General features: G+C 34.4%; 1 protein-coding gene across 1 annotated transcript in view; it reads right to left on the bottom strand.

Moving 5' to 3' along the window:
* nenya (RING finger protein nenya) overlaps window positions 1-10,204 on the bottom strand; it is a 92,513-nt gene extending 82,309 nt beyond the window's left edge. Inside the window, exon 1 of the mRNA XM_089095309.1 lies at window positions 9,982-10,204. Coding sequence (XP_088951435.1) covers window positions 9,982-10,081 — 100 coding nt within the window. The 5' untranslated portion in view covers window positions 10,082-10,204. The remainder of the gene's footprint in view (window positions 1-9,981) is intronic.
* Between the last annotated feature and the right edge of the window lie 5,207 nt (window positions 10,205-15,411).

The raw sequence follows: 15,411 nt of genomic DNA, 5'->3' as shown, positions 1-15,411 counted from the left end.
AGTGTATGTGTTCTGTTCAACTTAAAAATAAAATTCTTGACTACGAATGATGTAAGAATCTTATAGCAATTGGGAAACTGAATCCAAAATGGTTTAATCTCATCAAACAGTTCGTGGTAATGAACTGTAAGTAAGGAGCGACCCAGCTCAATAGTAACCAAAACTCTAAAAAACGGATACCAATAGATACATCCAAAGAATCGGATTTTTATGCTGATTTCATCAAGTTTTGTGTTATTCATCAAGCTTAGTGTTACCCATCAAAAGTTACAAGCCTGAGAATATTTGCCTTTTTTCGAAAAAGGGGGGAAACACCCCCTAAAGTCATAGACTCTTAATGAAAGTCGAACCGTCAGATAACCCTGTTGTAGAGATTTAAAGCTCCTATATGCAAAAATGTGGAATTTTGTATTTTTTTTTCTGCCAGAAGAAAGATCACGGATGTGTGCTTATTTGTTTTTTTTTTCCCAGGGGCAATTGTATCGACCCAGTGGTCCTAATATATCGTGAAAGGGCTCATTCGAACGGAAATTAGAAGTTCTAGTGCACTTTTTAAGTGCCCTCAAACATTGGAGGGCAAATAGGCCCCCTCCCACGCTCATTTTCCCCCAAAGTAATTGGATCAAAATTTTGAGATAGCGATTTTGTTCAGCATAGTCGAAAAATCTAATAACTATGTCTTTAGGCGTAAAATGACCTGCCACAGTCCCCGGGGAAAGGACTAGAAGTTGTGAATTTTGCCCATTATTTACATACAGTATTTGTTATTGGGGAGTATACAGTCATTTTTATTTTTTTGGGGTGAGGGGGGAGGTTTAGATTGGGGTGGATTTCTAAGGGGAGAATATTCCTTTGGGAGAGAAATTTCGGATGAGTGAATATTCTAGGGGAAATATTACACTGGGTGGTTTTGACAGAATTACAAAATTCTTTTTAATTGTCTTACATTTTCTTTGGCAAATTTTTATATGAAGATGTTCCGGGGGAATTATCTGGGGGCTTTTTTCCGCACGTTTTGTTTTCTGGAAAATAATTTCCATGGAAGGGGGCACTTCTGGAGTGATCAAGAAACCCATTATAGATTGAAGTCTTATTCTAATGAAAAAATGCTAAGGAGAATTTTTCAGGGTGAATCATCCACAAGCAATTTTACAGAGAGGGGGGGGGGATTATCAGCAAGGAAGGAATTGTCTGGAGAGAATTTGATGTGGGGGGGGGGTGACTTTACATTGGATGAAAAATAAAAGTTCAAATAGGGATAAAATCCTTTTAATAGACAGTGATGATGACAACAGTGATAGGAATTCCCAAAAATAACAGATATTTTGGTCATATATGCAGTGACTGTCATCAGCAGTAAAACTAAACTAAAACAATTTAAAACAAAAGTTTATATACAAAATCAAATAAAACTACATATTGTTTAGTTCTCTGATTCTTTTCAAAGCAAAGGCAGAAGCTAGCCTCCTTGGCCTTCTTGGATTTGGACAGAGGTCAACTACATTGGGTGAATTGAACTTTACTTGGTCAGATTTTAATAAATTATCATAGATAGAATTTAGCCCAAATTCACCTGTGTCCCAATTCAAAGCAATGTTCTTGAATAAGATTTTCTTTATTTCAAGAGTTTTACAAAAATTTTGCTTTAAACCTGATTTCTTAGAAATCAAAGAGACATTATCAAACAAAAGAAAATGGTCTGGAAAATTGAAAATATGTTCTGAAAGGGCTGAAGTACAATCTTCAGACTTAGAATCTTGCTTTAAAGCCAAAGAAACAGAATTTTCATGCTGTAACAATCTCATTTCCAAATTCTGGTTAGTGTGTCCCACACATGAGCTTTCGCAAGTACATGGGATCTGATAGACCCTACTTTGTTGCCCCAATGAAGTTGGATTCTTCCTTGAATTTAGAAAACTAAATAGTTTAAAACTCTGCAATGAAAGCAAAGCATGTTGGAGTTCAGAAGAACTCCACTTGTGGTTTATATCCTCAGGCTTTTTATGTACCATGTGGAAACCACTAAATGACTCACCGGAGGAAACCACTCACTGTGAGGAAACCACTCAGTGAGTGAGGAAACCACTCACTGAGCCTTGTAAATAGCAATGCTGCTCTCTCTTGCAATGTTGCAGTAGACTGTTTCAGCACAATTCAAGAAAACTTCAATTTTGTTTCAAGTTCTACTTACAGATAGATTATTTTGCTTAATAATGTTTCAAATCTCACAGTAAAACCACTCTGTCACACACCTTGGGAGAGTAGAATTGAGGCCTTGTTGCCTTTGAGGTACCATATTGCAGAAGTACATGATGCATTATATGAAGCTTCTCAAGACCAGAAACTCAATGCATTTGGGCCGCCTTGGGACTTGTTAAGATACTACAAACCTTCAAATTTCCATGCTGTTTAGTAGCATAGAACAAGATCCTGCACAAAACAAATATGGTGAGTAAGTCATTGCAAAAAGTCACACATGATTTGCAAAGTTTGATGGATCTAATAAAAAGTGTGCAATTATTTCTAACCAAGATGAGATCTGATGAAGAAGTAAGCAACATGATCACCAATGCTAATGAACTTGCAGAAAAAATTGGTATTGTTCATGAGTTTGAAAAAGAAACCACAGTCCGCCAAAGGAAAAAACAAACAAACAATTTTCTTATGATGGGGAAGATAAAACTGTAGATTCTGGAGAACATTCATTTAAGGTCAATTTCTTCTTTGTCATGCTAGAAACTTCAATATCCTCACTAAAGGAGAGATCTGAGCTAATGGAAAGCCATAGTGAAAGTTTTAAATTTCTCAATGACATTCAAAGCTTGCAGAATTTCACAGATAAAGAAGAAGGCCTGTAAACATCTTCAAATCGTTCTTAGTGAAGGAGAAGACTGCAATGTGAAGGATGACAAGTTGTTTGAGGAGTTAAAAATTTTCACAGAAATGCTGCCCTCTAAGAGTTCCCCAGCTCAAGCTTTGTTGTATATAAAAACATGGTTGTATGGACACGTTCCCAAACTTTTTTATTGCACTTAGAATTCTATTATCGCTTCCAGTATCAGTTGCCAGTGGTGAAAGGAGTTTCTCCAAGTTAAAGTTAATAAAAACTTACTTAAGATCTACATTGAGTCAAGATTGACTGAGTGGGCTTATATCCATGATCATTGAAAATGACACGCTAAGTGAATTCAGTACAGAAGGACTGCTCAATGAGTTTTCAAACATAAAAGCTAGAAAAATTTGTTTTTCATTATAAAAAGCTGTATGTTGAATTGTTTTATAAGTAATATGTTCAACTGATAAATTGTGAATCATATTTTAACTCCCAATTTTTAATAGATCATCTTGTTGTTGATTGACATATTCCATTTTAATACTTATTTAGAATTATACTATGCAATAAAAGTTCATTTATTTTTATTGTTACACTTTTTACTAGGAAACCCTGCATAACCTACCTTAATTTAAGGGCATATTATTATATTTCAGTCTACCAGGGGGAGGGGGCAAAGAATAGTCTGCTTACCCCAAAAAACGTCTAGGGCCAGCCCTGCATAACCTAAACCTTTTTCACTTGCAAAAATAATTGTTTGTCAAAATCCCTGACAGATAGGAAATATGAGTTTCCTATATATTTCCTACCTTTCAAATAGAGCCAAAAATAGGCTTTCCTGCAACTAGTCTACTTTTAAATAGTTTCAAAAACTTTTCAAGATACAAAAGAGATGGAAAAATCTTTAAGTTGCTTTCCTTAATTCATCAACTTTTTCAAACTGTTTTTGTTGCTTTTTGAATTTATTGTCATGTAAATTTGTGAGACATTTTTCAACCACTTCCAAATCTTAACAGTATACAACTTCTGATCAGGGTTGCCACCTATAGCACAAAAGTGCTACTTTAGCACTACTTCATTATGTATAGCATTGTAGCATGTGCTTAGAGTTGCCACCTGCTGCATGAAAGTTGAAATAGTTCTATCTTAGAACTATTACAGTAAATTTTTTGACTGTAGCACCAAAAATTGCTGTGTAGCATGCAAATTTGGGCAATGGCAGCCCTTTAGGAACTGACCATGGTGGCAACCCTGCTTCTGATGACAGTTCAATAATACAATATCAAAATGTAGGGAGCTACCATAGGGAGCTTGTCTGCTTAAATTATTTTAAGACAAACTTTCTAGCTATAGGACAAATCCTGTTCTTGTCTGCTTTGTTAAACATTATTTTTTGGTAGGCCTAATGTTCTAGATTAAGAGCTAAACAGAAGAAAACATCTTAATAAACAAAAGTATTAGCATTAGATTCTTCATTTTATGCTTTTTTTGAATTTCTTAGCTGCATTTCCATCAATGCATCTCCCACCCTCTAATGTTCCCATATATAGCAATTTTCTTTTTCATCTTTACTTGATGACATTCAGTTTTGCCATAGTGTCTGTAATAAAATTATGTTTAAAATATTATCTGAAATGATTTAAGAAATTGGATAACAATGGAAGGTGATAATGGAATGGAAACATGCTTAAAACAGGGAATAAAACAAAATTATAGAGGATAAAGATAAATTATTTTAAGACAAACTTTCTAGATATAGGACAAACCCTGTTCTTGTCTGCTTTGTTAAACATTATTTTTTGGTAATGTTCTAGATTAGGAGCTACTCAGAAGAAAACATCTTAATAAACAAAAGTATTAGCATTAGATTCTTTATTTTATGCTTTTTGAATTTCTTAGCTGCATTTCTGGCAATGCATCTCCCACCCTCTAATGTCCCCATATATAGCAATTTTCTTTTTCATTTTTACTGTATGAAATTCAGTTTTGCCATAGTGATTACAATACAATTATGTGTAAAATATTATCTGAAATGATCTAAGAAAGTGGATAACAATGGAAGGTGATAATCTGCTCAGTTTACTTACATTCATTCTTCCTCTTGCACATCTAACCTCGACCATGTTGTGTCATATAACCTTGATATACCTTGTGTTGAGGTAGTTTCCAAATTTCAAGTTTCAGACCATCTTCCTATTGCTTCTAGTTTCAAACGAGAAGCTTCTCAGATTCTAGTGTTACAGGTTTATACTGTTCACCGGCACAAGTGGTATACTTCTCGCGATTGGAATAAAATTGACACATCTCAGTACATTGAAATTTCAGATAGTATCCTAAACAAGATCCGGGTTCCATTTCATCTTCTGCAAAAGTCTTCTAATAAAGACATTAATGAGGTTAGATTAACTCTTGATATATACTCTGCAGAAATCTGCCATGCACTTTTGTGTGCTGAAAAAAGGGCAGTTCCTCTTAAAAAAATATGTGTTGGTACCCAAGTTCCTGGATTGTCAGGAAATCTAGTGCTGTCTGAAGCTTGTGAACATGCTAAGTTTTAATACAAAACATGGAGAAATTGTCTTTGCCCCGTCAAGGAATAGTCAAGGAATTGTGAAAAGTATAAAACAAACGTTTTGCTAAGGAACTTGCCCTTCATCCATGTAAAATGCAGACACTTTACTCTAAGAAAGTCAGGAATTCACCTGATCTACTGTGGAAGGTATTACCTTATACTAGCTCCTCCAATTTGCCAGACCTAAATGACATTTCTTTGTCAGAGTGGATATCCTATTGTTCAAATGAATTTTCTGAGTCTGATCCTGTTTTAGTCACAATTTTGTGATGAGCTCTGCAAATTCATTGATGAATCTCCTGACCTTGATTTTGTTGTTACTTCTGACACTGTTATAAACGCCATTTCCCAACTTAAAAAGAAAGTGTCTTGTGGGATAGATAAGGTGAGCATTCTACACATCATTAATGGAAGTTATCTATTGGTGCATCACCTCAGCCTTCTCATGCAACTGATATTTGTGACAGGTATTATTCCATCGTATTTCTGCATTGGTGGTCTGTCTCCAATTCCCAAAAAAAGGAAATCTGAGCTGTAATGTTCCTCTTTCCGTCCCATCACCATCTCTACTATAACATGCAAACTTTTTAAGCTTCTTTTTCTTGATGAGTTAAAACAGAAATGTTACGGTCCCCCACATCAATTTGGTTTTCAGGCTAATCTTGGCTGTTCTCATGCTCTTACAGGAGTTTTTACTGCCCTCGCCGACGCTGAATCTTCGGGAGAAAGTATGATCCTCACCAGACATGACGTTAAACATGCATTCGATTCCTTAATTCATTTGTCCATGCTTCTTCATATGGCAAGGCGAGGCGTAAACCCATCAGTTGTTCGTGTTCTCAGGGATTTATATAGGAATCTAAGAGTGCGTTTAAAACTTCCACCACGTTTTCCCCTGCAGTTGGCTCTTCATCCTTCCCTATATAATTGCATTAATTCTCGTGTGAGGCCAAACTCTTCGATTCCCTCGAATATGCTTGTGAATCTTCAGTACCCCATCCTTGTTAAGAAATGGACTAGACAGGGAGCTATCACTCCCCCAACCCTGTTCAATAATAGTGTCCTGGAAGTTCAGGCAAAGTGTCTTCCTTCATGCATTCTTGGGAGAATCGATATGTCTCTTATTTGTTATACTGATGACATCCTGAATCTCAGCCGTACGATCCAGCACATTGAGCAGAATTTCGAAATCCTCAAAGATGAATATTCAAAAATCGGTCTGTCTTTTAATCCTGAGAAATCCGAAGTTATCCTTTTCAATTGGCGAAATTCCTCTACTTCTCTTATAAATATGGACGGTTCTCTTGTTAAACCCTCATACCATATTACATACCTGGGCCTCCCAATTGGCACATCTATAGGCCACACACGTCATTTGCTGATTTCTCACGTTGAGCGTAAAATTAGCATTTCTTACACTGTAATTGTAAAAAGCAAACTACGTTTCAACCGTTATATTCTAGCATCCATTTACAACGCCACAGCCCTTCCTCATCTGCTTTACATTGCTCTTTTCTGGAGATTCTTTACTGTTACAGATAAAAAGCACCTACAATCAATCTTCTTCAGATTTGCTAAATATCTTCTACATTTGCCCTCTTGGACAAGAAACTGTAAAATTATTCATTTGTATAAGCTATCTGACCCTAATATTAGCATTAATAAATCTCTATCCCGTTTTCAAAGTAAGTTTAATCATCCATGGTCAATAATTTGTTCATAATAGTTTTTTTATATTAATGTAATGCATATAGTTACTGTTCGTATTAATGTAATGAAGAGTTTTCTTTTGGCATGTGGTTGAATTTTTAATGTGTTTTTGTGTCCTTCTTTTTCTTCTTTTTTTTCTTTTTTGTTTTCTTTAGTGATTACTCTGTCTACTGTACCTTTTGTACCTTTTTTTGACGGGCAATAAATGAATAATAATAATAATAATAGCAATTTTCTTTTTCATTTTTACTGTATGAAATTCAGTTTTGCCCTAGTGATTACAATACAATTATGTGTAAAATATTATCTGAAATGATCTAAGAAATTGGATAACAAGGGAAGGTGATAATGGAATGGATACATGCTTAAAACAGGGAATAAAACAAAATTATAGAGGTTAAAGATAAATTATTTTAAAACAAACTTTCTAGATATAGGACAAACCCTGTTCTTCTCTGCTTTGTTAAACATTATTTTTTGGTAATGTTCTAGATTAGGAGCTACTCAGAAGAAAACATCTTAATAAACAAAAGTATTAGCATTAGATTCTTTATTTTATGCTTTTTGAATTTCTTAGCTGCATTTCTGGCAATGCACCTTCCTCCTTCTAATGTTCCTATATATAGCTATTTTCTTTTTCATTTTTACTGTATGAAATTCAGTTTTGCCCTAGTGATTACAATACAATTATGTGTAAAATATTATCTGAAATGATCTAAGAAAGTGGATAACAAGGGAAGGTGATAATGGAATGGAAACATGCTTAAAACAGGGAATAAAACAAAATTATAGAGGATAAAGATAAATTATTTTAAGACAAACTTTCTAGATATAGGACAAACCCTGTTCTTGTCTGCTTTGTTAAACATTATTTTTTGGTAATGTTCTAGATTAGGAGCTACTCAGAAGAAAACATCTTAATAAACAAAAGTATTAGCATTAGATTCTTTATTTCATGTTTTTTTAAAATTTCTTAGCTGGATTTGACAATGCACCTTCCTCCTTCTAATGTTCCTATATATAGCAATTTTCTTTTTCATCTTTACTTGATGAAATTCAGTTTTGCCACAGTGATTATAATAAAATTAGGCATAAAATATTATCTGAAATGATTTAAGAAATTGGATAACAATCAAAGGTGATAATGGAATGTGATTAATGTAGTTATGTGAATGTGATGATGTGGAATATGAATAATGAAAAATGCTGCATATTATAAAGTGAAAAATTTTATTGTTTTGATGTTTTCTTTTAGTTTTGTAAATATCTTATGGCTATATATAGGGCCATCAGGGGGGATGAAACACACTGTCAGAAATTCAAATGTGAAATTTCAAAAGAATATAAAATATGAACCTAATGATTAGTTTCATTTTATTAAGGTGTTTCCTTCTGATGAGCCCCAAACCTAAAATATTAGCTTTTTTCTGAATATAAAGGGATGGGGCATCACTTCTGTTCCCTTAAATAATTACACTGTGCTTAGCCCACAACCCAAATGCCAAAATCTAAACCTAGGGCATATTAGAAATATTACTGATTTTATTAACTTTTTAAAATTGACATTATCAATCAAATTTCCTGCAGGAATATAATTAAACTGGAAGCTACCACAAAGATCAAATTAATGTTTAACTTCCTGAATATAATGAATTATTATTTTTGTGGTAAAATTCTACTTTAGCTATTTTTGGCTATGTTGAAAAGACATTATGTTAGGGAAATGAAATTTTCAGGGATGGATCTACAGGCTAAAGTATGTCCTGGGAGGGTATTTTGAAGTACATACCTCCACTCCTTCTCCCTCTAGAGGGTCCTGAAATCTGCCTACATGACAGGTCTATACCTATTGAAATTTTGACAAAACAACATTTTACATTAATTTTCAGGTATCAGTTTTTTTTTTCTGGCTTTAGTTCTGAAAATGCAATTCCTTTTATTTGAGTAGAATTTTAACCCATATCAATGTTTTTTTTCAAAATTTAAGAAATGTATTTGCATATCTTTAAAACCTTATAAATTGGGATTAAGCAAAATTGTGAAGCTGAAAACAATTTTGTTGCACTTCATTCAAGCAGAACATCTATTTTACAAGGTTTCACTTTGATATCACACAGGTTTTTAAAGATCATCAAAGGTCAGGAGCCTCTAGAGGGAGAAAGAGTGGAGGAAGATACTTCAAAATACCTGCCCAGGACATACTTTACCCTGTAGACCCATCCCTGAAAGTTTCATTTTCCCAACCTAACCCCTTTCCAAGATAGCCAAAGTAGCTAGGTAATTTTCTACCAAATCATATTATTGACTTACACATAAAGTGAATATACCACTTGATGCCTTTTTTATGCTGATTACAAATATATTAATCATTTCTATTGGAAATGAATTTCAGCCCCCCCCCCTATATATGCCAATTCAGGGTATATATTTCTACAACCTAAACTAACCCTGAATTGGCATATATAGGGGGGCTGAAATTCATTTCCGATAGAAATGATTATTATATTTGTAATCAGTATAAAAAAAGGCATTGAATGGTGTATTCACTTTATTCCTAACTCAATAATATGATTTGGTAGAAATTTACCTAATGCTTTTATAGACAGGCCAGTCTACCCCTCATGGGCGCCCATATGGGGGGGCTCCCGCCCCCCCCTGGCTGAATGATGCTGCCTTATTTTTATATTTATGTTCTGAGATTTCTATTATATAGCATTAAAAGTGCCAATTAGACAAGGTTTGCCCCCCCCTGGAATTCAGCTTATGGGCGCCCATGCTACCCCTCTTTTGCCATTGTAGCCTAGCTAGTTCAGAAAAGAAATCTTGCACTATGATTTCCAAAGCTGTAACACCAAAGAAAACTTACATTTGTCACAAAATATGCATCCGCATGTAGTTATGTAGAGGCGAATATCTCTGTTAGAAATCAGGGCCTTGAGGCACTTGTTGCAGTGTACCCAGTCCATCCTAGTCAACTTGCTAGACTGGTTATAAGAGGGTTTAACTTCTAGATGCCTCCAAGAGTATTTAAAAAATAATTCAAGTAATTTAATGAAGAATAGGAGCTAGTATTTATGTCTTTTATTTAGTATTTATTTAGTATTTATGTATTTATGTCTTTTAGATAAACCCTACAGAAAGCCAAATTCACGGTCTTGCTTTTTAAATTATTTGCGTTAAGGAGAAGGGAAAATTCTAAAAGAACGAATGTTAGTAGCTTTTCACTTCAAGGGCGGATTTCGATTGCTTTATGACTGTTCTAAAAGTTATGGATGTTTATCTTAGTCACAAGTATAATAAAATAAAGATTTTTTTTAATGCAAATATTTCAGCTTCAGCCCAATTTAAGGATCCTGAGCTGTATATTAGCTACGAAGTTATTAAGATCTCTATCCTAAACGAATCAAAAATTACCTTTTAGGGGGCAAAGTGAAAACATTGATACTATAGTTTAAAAATTAAAATCATCTGCATTTCTTATGAGTGAAATTAAAAAGAATTCCGATTATTATAAATCCAAAGCCTTGGTTTTCTAAGAGGTAGGTAATAATTGTTCGAATACAAAAGGGTAAAGTTTGTGTAGAGAATTCAAATAGGAATAAAGTAACTGGAAACATACAAAAAAATAAAGGAAAAAGACCTCAGAAAAAATTGAAAAGTTGTTTGAAGTTAATGGCAAATGATAATCCAAAATAAAGATACAATATTCTTTTCTAGTACTTCAACGCCGCATAGTAAGCAAAGTCACATATAAAAGCAGTCGCGTCGAATTAGTTGCAGGTGCAGGTGCAGTCGCACTAGTAGTAGTAGTAGTCGTGGCAATGAAAATATAATGTAAATGCCCTTAGCAGCTCTTAAGATACTACGGATACGCACTTTTGATAACCTGGATCCCCTTTAACATCCCCTTTAACTTTGATGCTCATAATCTTTATGGAGACACTTGCGATGAAAAATTCCCCCTTTTTCAGCTTATTCTTTCTCCACTGAATGTTTTATTCTTCAGATCGCAGTTTCTTATATATAAAAAAAATATTTTCTAATTTTATTATACTATCCATTGTTAGAATAAGCTATTTCAGGCATGAAAGAAATCTATTTAACTTTACATATCTATTCAAGGATGGAATTCGTTTGTAGAAACTAAAATATGATGCCCAGTATGTTATTCAGACACAAAAAGAAGCTGATGAAAGGAAAAAAAAATGTCCATTGTGATAAGAAAAGCGGCAAATATTGAGCAGTTCATATAATTGACCTACAAATAAAGTAAACCTACAACTAGATGCCATTTTTTATGCTCTTTCTGAATATAATCGCTTTGCTTGCAAATTCAGTTTTAAGCCTTTTTTGGGCCCTTGAAAATGATAATTTCTTTGATCCAGTTTTAATATTCCATTGGACAGAGGAATAGAATCAGAAAATATGTAATAGGAAAAAAAAATCATAATTTTTTTTTATAGATTCGTGGTTATGGAGTTGAAAGAAACTTTTTTATAGTTTAAGAGTAGATGAATAAAGCAATAAAATTAAATATATTATTTAAAGAGGAAAAAACAATATCAAAATTTTCAAATAGCCATTTTGTTCAGCGTAGTTAATTTAGAGATTAACCCAACAGAAAGCCAAAATCACGGTCTTGCTTTTTAAATTATTTGCGTTAAGGAGAAAGGAAAATTCAAAAAGAACGAATGTTAGTAGCTTTTCACGTCAAGGGTGGCCTTTCCATGATGATAAATAAAAGTTCAAATAGGAATAAATCCTTTTTAATAGACAGTGAATATTCGCAAAAATACTGGATATTTCTTAACATGTGCAATGACCGTCACCAGCAGACATACTAAACATTTCTAAATTCAGGGAAGGATCAAACTTTATTGGGGCAGCAGAGTGGATTCTATCAGATCCCATGTAGCCTACTTGCGGAAGCTCATATGTGGGACGCACTAATCGGAATTTGAAAGTGAGATTACTGCAACATCAAGACTCTATTTCTCTCGGTTTTAAAGCAAAATTCCAAACTTGAAGATTTCATAACGATAAATAAAGTTCAAAAAGGGATACATCTTTCTAATAGACCATGAAAATTCTCAAAAAAAGCCCTAGATATTTCCGTCACATGTGCAGTGACTATCGTCAGCCGAGTATTTCTGCTGATGGCGGTCACTGCACATGTGACCGAAATATCCAATATTTTATTGAATTTTCATGGTCTATCAAAAGGATTTATCCCTATTTGAACTTTTATTTAAGGCTAAAGAAGTATTCACTTTTATCTTTATTCGGGGGGGGGGGGTGGGGTGGTGAAGAGCTAGAATATTTCTTAGGAAGCCAGAAGTAAAGAAAGCTATGATTCAAAACGATGGTTTCTATCATTAAGTGTATACCATAGAGTGAACAGTCAGCGTGATGATACTGCATTGCAAAGAGACGCAGTTAAATAATCATAATTTTCAGGCATTGAATCTGATAAGGATGGTTTTAGCTTTGTAACTAGTTTTCCGTAGTTCCGTAGCGCAGTGAATCTGTTCTATTAGGGAATAACGTCGGCTAACTCCCTTGATAACTTTCTAATATAGAAAAAAGTGCTAAATGAGTCAGACAATTGGAAACCTTGCTTTCCTTTGCTGCATTGCAAAAAGAAGTTTTCTCGCAGTTTCATTGGATGATATGCTTTCAGCTTTGTCTATAAAACGCCAAACTGGAATACAGTATATTTATATAATAAGTTACTTTGGGTTGCTTCTTTGTAAATTATGGCTATTCAATTTTGGAGCAAGTTGTATTGACTCCTTGATACTTATTAAATAAAAAAACAAGTTTTCTAACTGAAAATAAGGAGCGACATTAAAACTTAAAACGAACAGAAATTATTCCGCATATGAAAGGGGCTGTCCCCTACTCAACGCCTCGCTCTTTACGCTAAATTTTTTTTTATTGTTTAAAAAAATAAAGTTGTGAGACAGAGTTAAACTTTAGCGTAAAGAGCAAAGCGTTGAGGAGAGGACATCCCATTTATTTGTGACTGCTAAAGCTTGACTTACACTAAGTTTCACGGCACATTGTGTCATTATTAAATAAGAAAAACAAGTTTTTTCAACTGAAAATAAGGAGCAAAATTAAAATTCAAAACTAACAGAAATTATTCCGGAAATGAATGGGTCACACCCCCTCCTCAATACCTAGCTTTCCACGCTAAAGTTTTTATCACTTAGAAAAGCTTCCTAGTCTAATTAAACGCCCCTTGTGTTTCAGGAGTCGTTCTTAAAAACATTGGGACAAACACTCAAACTTTAGCGTAAAGATCAAAGTATTGAGAAGAGGGCAACCCATTCATATACGAAATAACTTCTGTTCGTTCTGATTTTTACTGTTGCTCCTTACTTTCAGTTGAAAAAAAACTTATTTTTTAAGTTTAATATCGGATCAATGTTCAAATAACACCGCAAATCTGGCTCAATCACGATAAAAAATCCCCTGTTATTCCGATCAATCCAGAAATCCCCTTTCCTTGAAAATTTCCCCCAGAAATCCAAACCCGCTGAAAATTTCTCACGGACAAATCACCCGAAACATCTCCATCTGCAGAATTGAATTGGCAAAGAGAAAGTAAGATACATAAAAAAAAATCGTTTAGGAATTTTGTCAAATCTCCCAAGCGTAAAACTTCCCCTGGATAGTTCACCCCCGGAATTTCCCATCACCACGGAATTTCTCCCCATGAAAACCCACCCTAGGCATAAAATCGCCCCTCCCCCCCCCCACAAAAAATATTTATTTATACTTCCCAATAACAAACACTATATGTAACCAATGGTCAAAATTCACAACTTAAAGACCTATCCCCAGGAACTGCGGGGGGCAGGTTATCTCCAAAGGCATAGTTTTTGAACCTTTCAACTATGCTGAACAAAATTGCTATCTCGCAATTTCGATGGGATTATTTTGGGGAAAAGGGACGTAGGACGGAGGGTAGTTGATCTCTTATCTTTTTGGTCACTAAAAAGGGAACTAGAACTTTTAATTTCTGTTCGAATGAGCCCTCTTCTAATGTTCCAGTATCATTGGCTCGACACGACCTCCCCCCCACTGGGAGAAAAAAAACAAATAAACACACATCCGTGATCTTTCTTCTGGCAAAAAATACAAGATCCACGTTTTTGCAGATAGGGGCTTGAAACCTCTACAGTAGGGTTATCTGATATACTGAATCTGATGGCATAGTTTTTATTAAAATTTCTTGACTTTAGGGGGTGTTTCCCTCCTTTTTTGAAAATCCGGCAAATTTTCTCAGGGTCGTAACCTTTGATGGGTCACAGTAAACTTAATGAACCTTATATATATGGAATCTGTATAACAAGCCCATTCTTTTGATATCTATTGATATCAAAATTATGTTTTTTAGAGTTTCGGTTAATATTTGGCCGCGTCGCTGCTTATTGACAGTTCGTTACCACGGTCTGTTTGGTATACTCATTAGATTTTGTCTATATACTTTTCTCCCAACGAGATGGGAAGTATATTACGAGGATAACTTGTAGGATGACTAAATTGTTATATCAACATATAGACCAATAGGGCTAGATCGTTTTTTGTTGTGGAATCCCCTTTACAATTAGATAAGTTTAGCCCCAACCTTCCCGAAAATAATTTGACGCGCCATACTGTAGTGAAGGAAATTAGACCAAAACTTTAGTTAAAATAATAAAAAAAAATTCTGGTATCCCTCTCATAAAAAATTCTCCAAAATTTAAACTCTTTTAAAATCCAAGCTATATAAAACTACTCGTAAAATTTTGTGTTTGTGAACACAACTCTAAAACTTGTTCGTTCTGCACCTAAATTGATTTTCCCTCTGGTCCACCCAAGAGCCCAAATTTAACGGGGACAATTGCCCTCCTAGATTTTGAAGATTACATATTTTGGTATCTTTGTTTAAATAAATCGAAAAAATCCTTTCCCCTTACCTTTTCTTGAACTGGTGCCCCTACCCCATCTTTAGAGACCAGCACTGCACACGAGACAGCAATTAGAACTCTTTACTTGCTAGTGTCGTTCTGTGTTTCTAATGAGATGTCCTTCCAGATACACTTTTGTATTTCGAAACGTTTTCTTCAAATTATTTCGAAAGAACATTATCGATCAAAAGAGATTCTCATTTTTCATGTTTTTCGCTGACAGAAAAAGCTCTTGAATTCTGATTGTAAGTTGAGAAATAGTCATTTGCATAAGAATCAGAGAAGATTATCGGCCGAAACCTTGAATAAAGGAGAGAAAGCTTTTAACGGAGACAACA

The sequence above is a fragment of the Artemia sp. Qi Xiang Cuo genome, chromosome 10 (assembly GCF_049724085.1).
Source record: "Artemia sp. Qi Xiang Cuo chromosome 10, ASM4972408v1, whole genome shotgun sequence".
Classification (NCBI taxonomy): domain Eukaryota; kingdom Metazoa; phylum Arthropoda; class Branchiopoda; order Anostraca; family Artemiidae; genus Artemia; species Artemia sp. Qi Xiang Cuo.
Note: the sequence above shows the minus strand (reverse complement) of the source record. Positions and strands in the feature narration are given on the sequence as shown.